At 37.0% G+C, this 13,318-nt stretch overlaps 1 protein-coding gene across 1 annotated transcript in view; it reads left to right on the top strand.

The window, feature by feature from the left end:
- The first annotated feature begins 281 nt into the window (after positions 1-281).
- The window catches only part of ZCWPW2 (zinc finger, CW type with PWWP domain 2), a 108,732-nt gene continuing 95,695 nt past the window's right edge, over positions 282-13,318 (top strand). Inside the window, exon 1 of the mRNA XM_011985531.1 lies at positions 282-626. Coding sequence (XP_011840921.1) covers positions 295-626 — 332 coding nt within the window. The 5' untranslated portion in view covers positions 282-294. The remainder of the gene's footprint in view (positions 627-13,318) is intronic.

The raw sequence follows: 13,318 nt of genomic DNA, 5'->3' as shown, positions 1-13,318 counted from the left end.
AACAGAAACTATAGTCAACCTCTACTACTCTTTGGTTCCATCATATTTTTCTTATTTTTAATTTTGGTGCATTTTATGCTCAGAGTGATCGTCGTTTCTATTTTGTTCCTTTGTTTCTAGGTAGGTGGAAACAATGTGTTCAACATATGTAGTCTTTATAGGATAGAGAGGGGATGGGCATGGAAGATATCAAAGAGGAATTTCTCTGATTTTGGTTTGAATTTTCTCTCCTTATACTCTTGAATCCTCATTTTGTTATTTTCCTCTTTCTTGTTTTCCAGATTAAATGCCTTAATGGATAAAGAAAAATTGGATGGTAAGATTGATTATTGTAACTGTGCAATGGATTCCTCAGTGGAAAACATGTATGTAAACAAAGTGTGGGTTCAATGTGAGAATGAAAATTGTTTGAAATGGAGATTGTTGTCAAGTGAGGATGCAGCCAAAGTTGATCATGATGAACCATGGTACTGCTTCATGAACACTGATTCAAGATATAATAACTGCTCACTTTCTGAAGAAGACTTCCCTGAAGAGTCTCAGCTTCATCAGTGTGGATTTAAGATTGTCTATTCACAGCTCCCTCTTGGAAGCCTGGTTTTGGTAAAATTACAGAATTGGCCAAGGTAAGGTTTGCGTTGTTTTATGACTTTTGAGGTATAGTCTTGCCAGGTTTATGAATATTAAAAATCTTTTTGAAGAGTCAACATTTTTCTTTTGTCTACTTGTTTCTTGATTTCTTATCATTGTTCTTTTCTATACTTCTTTGGATTTTTTTTTTCTAGCTTTTTAAATGGGAAAGTTAGGTAACTGAATTCAAATCTTATTTTCTTCCCAATATAGGCAATTAAAGCTATAAATTTCTCTTCAAGTAGTGTTGTAGCTTCATCATACAAATTTTGATATACTATGTTTTATTATTCATTTTGAAATATTTACTGATTTTCTTTGTCGTTTCCTTTTTGAAATGGGTTATTTAGAAGTGTGTCTTTAAATTACCAAATATTGGGGAATTTTAATGTATCTTATTGCATTCTAATTTAAATCTGTTATAATCAGTTTCACAGATTCTTATTGTATGGCCCACCGTACCTTCTTGTGGCATATATTATTGATATTTCATAGTCATTTGAAAAGAATGTATTCTGTAATTGTTACCTAGATACCTAAAATATTTTTTCTTTAGATTTATGTTGATTTATTATATTCCAATATTTCCCATTCTGGGTTGGTTTTCCCAAGTATGCAGTGTGCACTTTCATCATATAACTTCAAGTCTTATTTTTAGCTGAGGTTTATTAAATTATAACCTATTATATTTGTTGTGTTGCATTGCTTTGATTTTCTTATTTTAGGATTCTGATATTACTTATGGTGGATGTTTGTCCATCTTTTGTATTACCTTTTCTTGAACTGTGTTTATCTTTTCAATTTTTTAAAATTTCTTTTTTTTTCTGAAGGTATATAAATTGCTTTTGTTTCTTCTGGTTTAGTCTTTTTTGTCAAAATCACAAAAATAAATTCATTAATTATGTTTCTTCTCTTTTCAAATCTTTTTCTTTTAATTGTAATTTTTTAGGTTCAGGGATACATATGCAGGTTTGTTGTATAGGTACACTTGTTTGATGGGGGTTTGTGGTGAAGATTATTTCATCACCCAGGTATTAAGCCTAGTATTCCTTAGTTATTTTTCCTAATCCTCTCCTTCCTCCCACCTTCCACCCTCTGGTAGGCCCTAGTGTCTGTTATTCCCTCCTACATGTCCATGTGTTCTCATCATCAAATCTTTTTCTCTAATCACTTACTTTATTTTTTTTAGTTTTTCTAATTATAATTTATGTTGCTTTTTTTCATTACTTGCATTATTTTCTTAATTTCTATTATCTCAATTTGAACTTTCAGGTACAATTTTGATCTTTGTAAGGCCATGCCTCTGAGATAAGCTTTCACTTTTTGGTAGGGCATTTACCATAACATCTTTATATTAGATTCTGCTATAATCTTTTCTTCCTGAGTACTTTTATATGAAATGGCTTCTTATTTGTTCAGAAGGCAAGAGGGAGTAATACGTTTTTTTCAGTTCATTTTCTCTCTGTTCAGATTGGTTTATTCCTATTGTTCTCTTTTTAAGTTCACTGATTCTTTTCTCTGTTATATTCATACTGTATTGAAAGTATCCATTGAGCTTTTAAAAATATTGTATTTTCAATTCTAAAATGTTCATTTAGTTCTTTATATTTCCTATTTGTTTACTAGACTTTATATTCTTTTCATTTTGGATCTTATTTAAACCTATTTAGCAGGCTGCTTTTGCTACTACATCAGCAGGATATATGGGAGCACCTCTTTGTTACTCCCACATGGGAGTAAGAGTCGAGGTTCTCCACTCAGCCTCTATTGATTTCCAAGGGAGGGAAGAGTGCCTCATTTCCACTGGGCGGAGGAGAGAGTTCAAGCTCCCCACTCACAACCCTAGCTAGTAGGGGTAGGACGAACTTTTCATTGTTGCCAGGTGAACTTCATTGACACCATAGGGGGAGGGTCTTGTTAACACTGGAAGGTGGTAAAAATCTCGGCTTCCAGCTAAGCCTTTTCTGCCACCACCTGAGCAGGAAGGGTGCTCCATTATTACTGGGTGATTTGCAGTCCAGGCTCACCATTGGCCTTTGGTATTGGGGTAAATGTGGAGGCCATATATTTTCCATGACGTTTTTCTGGGATAGAGCAGTTATTCTGTATAAGTTTTCTGTCTTGCTCGGCTCCCCCTATCCTGGTCCTTTGGCTAAAAAGAGCAGGCTTCACTGGAGCTTTTTTTCTTTGTCTGGTTGCACTCACCGGTGTTTCTGGGTTACTGACTTCTTCAGTACCCAGCTGAGGAATATAAAGTGGCAAGAAACTCACTGCCATGTCATTCCTCAAGTCACAGGATCCCTAGCTAGTCTATCATTTTCTCTGTGACTTTGAGAATGTTTTTATGTTTTTTTCATATATAACATGCAGATTTTTTGATAGAAGGAGAAATACAAATGAATCTACTTCTTGTTCAGAACCATACGTTAGAGAATAGTTTCTGTTTGTTTTTTAGCTTGTTACCCCCCTACTTCAAAGTTCCAGAGCCCTTATTTTATTGTTTTCTCAAAGTATCAAAAATATGGCCTGTTCTTAAATTTCCTAGGTTTTTCTCTCCCTCATGTTTACTTTTAAATTTTTTTTTTATTATTATTATACTTTAAGTTCTAGGGTACATGTGGATAACGTGCAGGTTTGTTACATATGTATACTTGTGCCATGTTGGCATGCTGCACCCATCAACTCATCAGCACCCATCAACTCATCATTTACATCAGGTATAACTCCCAATGCAATACCTCCCCCCCCTCCTCCCCATGATAGGCCCCGGTGTATGATGTTCCCCTTCCCGAGTCCAAGTGATCTCATTGTTCAGTTCCCACCTATGAGTGAGAACATGCGGTGTTTGGTTTTCTGTTCTTGCGATAGTTTGCTGAGAATGATGGTTTCTAGCTGCATCCATGTCCCTACAAAGGACACAAACTCATCGATTTTAATGGCTGCATAGTATTCCATGGTGTATATGTGCCACATTTTCTTAATCCAGTCTGTCACTGATGGACATTTGGGTTGATTCCAAGTCTTTGCTATTGTGAATAGTGCCGCAATAAACATACGTGTGCATGTGTCTTTATAGCAGCATGATTTATAATCCTTTGGGTATATACCCAGTAATGGGATGGCTGGGTCATATGGTACTTCTAGTTCTAGATCCTTGAGGAATCACCATACTGTTTTCCATAATGGTTGAACTAGTTTACAGTCCCACCAACAGTGTAAAAGTGTTCCTATTTCTCCACATCCTCTTCAGCACCTGTTGTTTCCTGACTTTTTAATGATTGCCATTCTAACTGGTGTGAGATGGTATCTCATTGTGGTTTCGTATTTGCATTTCTCTGATGGCCAGTGATGATGAGCATTTTTTCATGTGTCTGTTGGCTGTATTAATGTCTTCTTTTGAGAACTGTCTGTTCATATCCTTTGCCTACTTTTTGATGGGGTTGTTTGTTTTTTTCTTGTAAATTTGTTTGAGTTCTTTCATTTTTATTTATTTTAATTAATTGACTTTATTTAGGTTTGCAGAAAAATGGAATGGAAAGTATGGAGAGTTTCCCCATATCCCCTTCTCCCTCTGACACCCACGGTTGCCCCACCATCAACATCCCACACTGGTGTGGTACATTTGTTATAATCTAGGAAATAGCATTCACTCATCATTATCAATTAAGACCATAGTTTACTTTAGGATTCATTCTTTGTGTTATATATTCTGTGGGTTTTAACAAATGTATAATGACATGTGTCCACCATTATAGAATAGTTTTATTGGCCTAAAAATTCTCTGTGTTTCTCCTATTTACCCTTCCATTCATCCAAACTCTTGGTGACCATTTATCTTTTTACCATCTTCATAGTATTGTATTTTCTAGAGTGCCATATAGTTGGGATTGTATAGTATTTAGCCTTTTCAGACTATCTTCTTTTTTTAGTAATATGCATTTACGTGTCTTCCATGTCCTTTTATGGCTTGATTACGCATGTATTTTTGCAACTGAATGATATTCCATTATCTATACGTAGGACAACTTATCTATCCATTCACCTACTGAAGGAGATCTTGGTTACTTCCAAGTTTTGGCAATTATGAATAAAGCTTCTATACATCCATGTGCAGGCTTCTATGTGGACCTGTTTTCAGTTCCTTTGGGTAAATACCAAGAAGTGCAGTTGCTGGCAGTTTGCTATGAGTATGTGTGTTGTTGTTTGTTTTTTAAGAAAATGCTAAACTGTCTTCCAAAGTGGCTGTATTATTTTGCATTCCCAACAATGTTGCTTCACCTCCTTGCCAGCATTTGGTGTTACCTGGATTTTGGCCATTCTAATAGGTGTGTAGTGGTATTTCATTGTTTTAATTTGTATTTTCCTAAGGACATATGCTTTTGAGTATCTTTTTATATGCTTATTTGCCATCTTGTGTATCTTCTTTGGTAGGGTGCCTGTTAAGATTTTTTGCCCATTTTAAAATCTGGTTGTTCATTTTCTTATTGTAAAGTTTGAAGAGGTCTTTGTATATTTTGGATATCACAGTCTTATCAGATATATATTTTGCAAATATTTTCTCCCACTCTGTGGCTTGTCATCTTATTCTTTTGACATTGACTTTTGCAGAGCAGATTTTTTTTATTTTAATGAACTCCACTTTATCATTCTTTTCTGTCATGGTTGGTGCCTTTGATGTTATATCCCCCCTTTTATTTGTATCTTCTTTTTCCTTTGTTTCTTATTGATCCTGTCCTCTTCAGTTTAGGTTTTGCTCCCAGTAGTTTCTCATTCTGTGAACTTTTTTAAAAAATTTTATTTAATTTAATTTTTTTTTTTTTTTTTGAGACAGAATCTCACTCTGTTGCCCAGGCTGGAGTGCAGTGGCGCAATCTGGGTTCACTGCAAGGTCTGCCTCCTGGGTTCATACCATTCTCCTGCCTCAGCCTCCCAAGTAACTGGGACTACAGGCACCTGCCAATACACCTGGCTAATTTTTTGTATTTTTAATAGAGACGGGGTTTCGCCATGTTAGCCAGGATGGTCTCGATCTCCTGACCTCATGATCAGCCTGCCTTGGCCTCCCAAAGTGCTGGGATTACAGGTGTGAGCCACCGCGCCCGGCCCCTGTGAACTTTTATCTTGGAATGGATCTTGGTTGGTTGGTTCGTAGGGCCCACACTTTTCCAACACTTTCAGATTTTGTTGCAATCCATCTCACAGTTTTGGCTGCTGTTCTTAGTTCAACTTGCTGCACTTTCCTGTCAATGCTTGTTGCAAGTTTGAAGTCCTCATTCCTCCTCCTCCCACCCTCCTTCCTCTCAAATAGATGCTAATATTATGTGGGGGTCATACAATTTTTAGTAGTTTGTGCCCATTTGCTCCTATTTTGGTGTTCATGTGGGTAGGTTACCACTTAGTTTCATTATAGGTGGTGTGCGTCAGGTTTGGTTTTGCTATTATAGTTGCCCTACCTGTATTGATGGGGAAATTTCAGGATATTCTAAAACTATACCACCATTACTGCTATCTTTCCGGAATCCCTTACTATTTTACATTGCATTTTTCAACATAACATTCTTAAATGTATATTCTAGCTCACTACCTTGTTTTCATTCATGTTCAACTATTCTCCATGAAGAAAATAGGATTTTGGCTTTCATAGAGAGACTATGGTGGTCTTATTCCCCCCACTCCACACACACACACAGCCTTTAAATCAATACCTAGATGTATGTTCTTGCTCTATCACTTATGGTTATGGCTGAATTATGTTCTCTTAAAATTCATATGTTGAAGTCTCTAACCCCCAGTAGCTCAGAATGCGACCATATTTGCAGATATGATTCTTAGAGAGGTAATTAAATGAAAATGAGACCAAAGTAAGATGGACCCTAATCCAATATGACTGGCCTCCTTATAAGAAGAGGAGATTAGAACCCAAGATGTGCACAGAAGAAAGACCATGTAAGGACACAGAAAGAAGGTGGACGTCTGTAAGCCAAGGAGAGGGGTTTCAGAAGAAACCAAACATGTCAACATATTAGTCTTAGATGTTAATCCCCCACAACTATGAAAAAATAAATTTCTATTGTTTAAGCCACCCAGTCTGTGGTATTTTGTTATGGCAGCCCTAGCAAACTAATGTGCTTACTATCTTTGCACATATGGGAAATCTAGAAAAATGTGGCCTTTGTTACTGAGGGCTTTTCTAAAGATCAAATGTGATAATGTTGTTTAAAAATTATATTGTTAATCGGCTTCCATGTAATAATTTAGAAGGGACATCAAGAGGAAATAGTCACGTAAGAAAAAATGTTTTAAAAGACACGAATATGAACACTTATTTTATGAGAACTTATGAAGGTATTTGTAGTCCCACATAATTTTTCTTATTTCTAATTAACATTTTGAAAGCACAGTGTTTGTTTCCTCTAATGAAAATTCTGAAGTTTTAATTCTAGCTAAAAAAAAATTGATTTTTTTTGTCACTGTATCTGAAATACTGAGTTAGAAATTTGATTAAAACTTTTCTTTTGAAGTATTGTGCTGGTCACTGAGGCTTAAGACTTAAAAATGAAACATGTTTTACCCCAGTCCCTCAATTATCTCTAATCTATGATTAGGGACATCAAAATGCCCAAAAAATACAGCTCTATCTACCTTCTTATTTACTGGAGAGTAGAATGCATCTGACTAAGTTGTCACATATATTCCTCTTTATAAACTAAGTTGAGCACACAAAATACAGATTAAGAAACTCAAATCTACTTGTATTGCTTATTCAGTAGCACAAATATATAGAAAGATAATAACAGGATAAATTACAATAGGGAAATATAAAGATAGAATTAACCTACTAGAAACAAATATTAGTTCTTAATTAAGCAATGTCATAGATGTTGAAGTTCCAAGTGGAAAGATTAGCTGCTGGCCCCAGAGATACCTAGTGGTGTAGCATTATCTGTGTCAGTTCTCTTTAGCCTATGGCCTTACATGTAGCTTCTAAGGCTCAGAAACTCAATCTTGTCAACATATCAGAGTAATTCTTTCTCAAAAAAGTTGACTATAATAAAGCTAGCTAGAGACTGATACAGAATCTAGAACTGCTTTGTATCTATATAATAAAAACAAATAATTGTCAAGAGAATAGCACTTTCTTTTCCTATGTGCAGATTCCAGGAATAATCAAATTATAACAGTTATATTTACTTCTACATTCTGGCACAGCATATATTTATGTTATAAAAGTATATATGTAGGCCAGGTGCGGTGACTCACGCCTGTAATCCCAGCACTTTGGGAGGCCAAGGCAGGAGGACCACCTGAGGTTGGGAGTTCGAGACCAGCCTGACCAACATGGAGAAACCCTGTCTCTACTAAAATTTCAAAATTAGCTGGGCATGGTGGTGCATGCCTGTAATCCCAGCAACTCTGGAGGCTGAGGCAGGAGAATCGCTTGAACCCAGGAGGTAGAGGTTGCAGTGAGCCAAGATAGCCCTATTGCACTCCAGCCTGGGCAACAAGAGCAAAACTCCATCTCAAAAAAATTATATATATATATGTGTGTGTGTGTGTGTGTGTGTATGTAGCATTTTGCCTTTGGGTTGTGCCTTTATATATTAGGATATGGAAACATCTGCATGTACTAGAAAGATAAAACTCTCCACAGTGTTCAAGCAGCCTTGTTTTTAAGAAAATTGATCATACACTATTGTATTTGGCTAGAAAGAGTCTGGACTCTTTAGAGAAAAAAATAGTGCATATCTCACTTAATTCAGGAAGATATATCATGAAGCAGAAGCTAGGCTCTGTTACGGTAACTACTTCAGGAATATTTACACAGATATTTGACAAAGCTCTGTCAAAAATATGAAAATTAATTTATAGAAAATATATTTGCATTCTATTATAGTCCAGTTTGGTAATAAAATATGACTTTAAGTTAACAAAGCAATCAAGTGATACTTTTTAGACACAGTATATAAATTGATAAATTGAGATTTCTACTAGATCCTTTTAGTATTATAAATTATTAATTGATTACTTTTCATTTGCATTATTTTGCATATGAATTAATATACTCATAATGTGTGTGTCTGAAAGGAAAACTTCCCTTTTCCATCAGCCCCTGCAATTAGGTACAGTTCAGAGAGTTCTTGGCAAATATAACATTTAGTCATGATTCCAACTCATCCATTTTGTTTCCAACAGTTTAGGGAAAAGCCCCAAGTAAAGTTTGCTCTCCACTTATACATCCAAACCACTATTTAAACATGAAGTCATGTATTTCTAATTGGCTACGTGGCACCTGAAACCATGATTAAACTTCAACTTCTATGGGGGCAATAATTATCTTATTAAAGATCATTTCTACTGGATAACAAATATGTAAAACATGAGTTTTTTCCTGATACATTGGCATTCCCTTGAGCTTACTTTTCCTGTCAAAATTTGCCCTTTCCTCTAATGGATTTCAATGACTGGTATCTATTTGATTTTGTTGCATTTGTGCATTTTACTTCTCACCACCCACAGATTCTAAAATTGATCATACACTTTTCTTGTAATTCTGCTAACTTTCCATTGGGTTGCCCACTCTTCTTCTTTCCATCATTAAATCTCCTGATAATGCTTCAGAATTTCTCATCCCAGTAGAAGGAAAAATAGAGAAATGGAAGTGCAGAATGCATTATCATGGTTGACAGTGTCTGAACTCAGAATGAGGTCAGCGTAAGGGCAAAAAGTGGACATCAGCTTTCTTCAAACACCTCAAGTCAGAAAAGATGATGAATGTAGGAGATAAGGAGAAGTAATCGTGTTTTCTACATCTATTGTCTCTGCTCAGCTTTTCCTTTAGTTTAGCACATTCATTTTTAACTGTGATATACAGACTAAGAGTCAATTTCCCTCTGTCTCATGAAGAAATACTGAAGTGCCCCATTTATTTGGACATGTGACAATATCTTTCACAATTTGTCTTTAGATCGGCATGCAAGATTTTCTATGATTTAATATGTTTAAATATGAACAGAAGCTTTTTCTTTCATTAGCATCTAATTCTTTTTGAGAGTCATCTCTGTTTTTATTTATATTTATAAAGTAATAATTTAAAATGAATACTCTTAGACCCAATAGAGATGTGATTTATCAAAGACTATCAAAATAGCCACTCATGTTATATATAATAACTGCAAAATACTTCCCACTTTTATGACTTAAGTGTGAGAAATCTTGAGACTATTTTATGCTACTTTTAATTTGATATTGCTTGACAATAATCCTTTGAGAAATTTTAAATCACCAACTATTAAATATAAACCTCTTACATTTTACAGTTTTAGCACTGTAATGTAGCAATTATGGATTGGTTGCTTTTAAAATAGATGTTAATTAGGTTGAAACACCCATTGTTCCTAAATTTCTGTTAAGTTGGTGTCTCCATTGCTGCTGCCATGGAGTCTCCATTTCTGCTTCTTAGTGAGATCTTCCTTTGAGTGGGCTCCTTCAGAAATGTAAATTTCCAATGTAAGTTTACAAGGTAAACTCTGCTCAAGTTTGCTCTTAAGGACAGCCTAATAACAGTCGCCAAACAATGAGATACTGTGGTGTGAACCTGATAATAACCAGATAGTCGTCTTCATTGAGGTCCTGAGGCTACAACTGACTTTTTGTTATCACTTAGAGTTCTTTTAACATATTAGGCTACTTTGGGTTCCAGACAGTTGGAAACAATGTGTAATGCTCTAGACCTTCCTCTTCTAAAACCTATGACTGCCAGGTAGTCCTCTACCTATGCTTTCCCTAACTCAGAGGCACAAGAGCCACAGGACTCTGCTCAGCCTCCAGGGAGCAACTGAACATCTACTTCATTCTCACATTCCACCATCTCTGTTGACTGTGCACCCATGTCACCACCTCCTGGCAGTAGAGTTGGGACTCATCAACTCCTAGAATCTGAATTTTTATGTCACTAAATACCAAGCATGAAATATTTTTATTAGTTTACATTGTTTTGTTAATTATGATCAGTAATGATATGGTTTGCCTCTGTAACCCACCAGAATCTCATCTTGAATTGTAATCTGAACTGTAATCCCCATGTGTTGGGGGTGGGACCTTGTGGGAGGTAATTAGAACATGGGAGCAGTTCCCCATGGTGTTCTCATGATACTGAGTGAGAGATCATGAGATCCAATGGTTTTATAAGGGACTCCCCCCCTCCACTTCACTTGGCACGATTCTCACTTCTCTCTCCTGCTGCCATATGAAGAAGGATGTGTTTGCTTTCCCTTCTGTCATGATTGTACGTTTCCTGAGGCCTCCCCAACCATGTGGAACTGTGAGCCAATTTAACCTCTTTCCTTTATAAATTACCCAGTCTTGGGTATTTCTTCATAGCAGCGCGAGAACAGACTAATACAGGAAATTGATACCACACAGAGTAGGGTACTGCTGTAAAGATACCCCAAAATGTGGAAGCAACTTTTGAACTGGGTAGCAGGCAGAGATTGGAACAGTTTGGAGGGCTCGATAGAAGACAGGAAGATGTGGGAAAGTTTGGAACTTCCTAGAGACTTGTTGAATGACTATGGCCAAAATGCTAATAGTGATATGGACAATGAAGTCCAGGCTGAGGTGGTCTCAGATGAAAATGAGGAACTTCTTGGGAACTGGAATAAAAGTGACTCTTACTATGCTTTAGCAAAAAGACTGGCAGCATTTTACCCTTGCCCTAGAGATTTGTGGAACTTTGAACTTGAGAGAGATGATTTAGGGTATCTGGTGGAAGAAATTTTTAAGCAGCAACGTGTTCAAGAAGAGACTTGGGTGCTCTAAAAAGCATTAAGTTTTATGTATTCATTCACAAAGATAAGGTTTGGAATTGGAATTTATGTTTAAAAGGGAAGTAGAGCATAAAAGTTTGGAAAATTAGCAGCCTGATGATATGATAGAAAAGAAAAACCCATTTTCTGAGAAGAAATTCAAGCCAGCTGCAGAAATTTGCATAGTAACAAGAAGCCAAATGTTAATCACCAAGATAATGGTGAAAATGTCTCCAGGGCATATCAGAGGTCTTCATGGCAGTCCCTCCCTTCACAGGCTCACAGACCTAGGAGGAAATAATGGTTTCATGGGCCAGGTCGAGGGCCTTGCTTCTTTGTGTAGTCATGGGACTTGGTGCCCTGTGTCCCAGCCACGGCTAAAAGGAGTCAAATACAGCTCAGACCATTGCTTCAAAGGGTACAAGCCCCAAGCCTTGGCAGCTTACATGTGGTGTTGGGCCTGCAGGTACACAGAAATAAAGAATTGAAGTTTCAGAACCTCCACCTAGAGTTCAGAGGATGTATGGAAATGCCTGGATGTCCAGGCAGAAGTTTGCTTCAAGGACAGAGCTTTCACGGGAGAACCTCTGCTACGAGAGTGTGGAAGGGAAATGTGTGGTTGGAGCCCCCACACAGAGTCCCCACTGAGGCACTGCTTAGTGGAGCTGTGAGAAAAGGGCCACCTTCTTCCAAACCCCAGAATGGGAGATCCACTGACAGCTTGCACTGTGCAACTGGAAAAGCCACAGATACTCAATGCCAGCCTGTTAAAGAAGTTGGGAGAGGGACTGTACCCTGCACAGCCACAGGGGTGGAGTTGCCCAAGGCTGTGGGAGCCCATCTCTTGCATCAGTGTAACCTGGATGTGAGACATGGAGTCAAAGGAGATAATTTCAAAGCTTTACGATTTGACTGCCCCACTGGAGGAGACTGTAGCCCCTTCGTTTTGGCCAATTTCTTCCATTTGGAATGGGTGTATTTACCCAATGCCTGTACTAATATTGTATCTAAGAAGTAACTAACTTGCTTTTGATTTTACAGGCTTATAGACAGAAGGGACTTGCCTTGTCTTAGATGCAACTTTGGACCTGGAATTTTGGGTTAATGCTGGAATGAGTTAACACTTTGGAGGACTGTTGGAAGGGCATGATTGTGTTTGTAATGTGAGGGCATGAGATTTGGGAGGGGCCAGTGGCAGAATGATATGGTTTGGCTCTGTGTCCCCACCCAAATCACATCTTGAATTATAATCTGAATTGTAATTTCCACAGGTTGGGGGTGGGACCTTGTGGGAGGTGATTAGATCATGGGGCAGTTCCTCTATGCTCTTCTCATGATACTAAGTAAGTTCTCGTGAGATTTGGTGGTTTTATGAGGAGCTTTCGCCCCTTCACTTGGAACTTCTTTCAGTTCTCTGTCCTGCTTCCATGTGAAGAAGGACATGTTTGCTACCCCTTCTGCCATGATTGTAAGTTTCCTAAGGCCTCCCCAGCCATGTGGAACTGTGAGTCAATTAAATTTCTTTCCTTTATAAATTACCCAGTCTCAGGCAGTTCTTTATAGCAGCATGAGAATGAACTAATATAAATAATAACTTTTTTATTTGGTTATGGGTTGTTTAGATTTATTATTTTATAACTTTGATATCAGTTGATAATTTAACAGATTAATAATCTACAGACCTCAAATTCAAGCAATGTATGGATATTTTATTTTTGTGATTTCAGATTCTTTGAATACCTTCTTTAGATTTTAAAATTATCTAAATATAGTTTGAAGTCAGGTAGCGTGATGCCTCCAGCTTTGTTCTTTTGACTTAGGATTGTCTTGGCAATGCAGGCTCTTTTTTGGTTCCATATGAACTTTAAAGCAGTTTTTTCCAA

This window comes from Mandrillus leucophaeus, unplaced genomic scaffold (genome assembly GCF_000951045.1).
Source record: "Mandrillus leucophaeus isolate KB7577 unplaced genomic scaffold, Mleu.le_1.0 Scaffold107, whole genome shotgun sequence".
Classification (NCBI taxonomy): Eukaryota; Metazoa; Chordata; class Mammalia; order Primates; family Cercopithecidae; genus Mandrillus; species Mandrillus leucophaeus.
The sequence above is the reverse complement of the archived record's forward strand: the minus strand, read 5'-3'. Positions and strand labels throughout refer to the sequence as shown.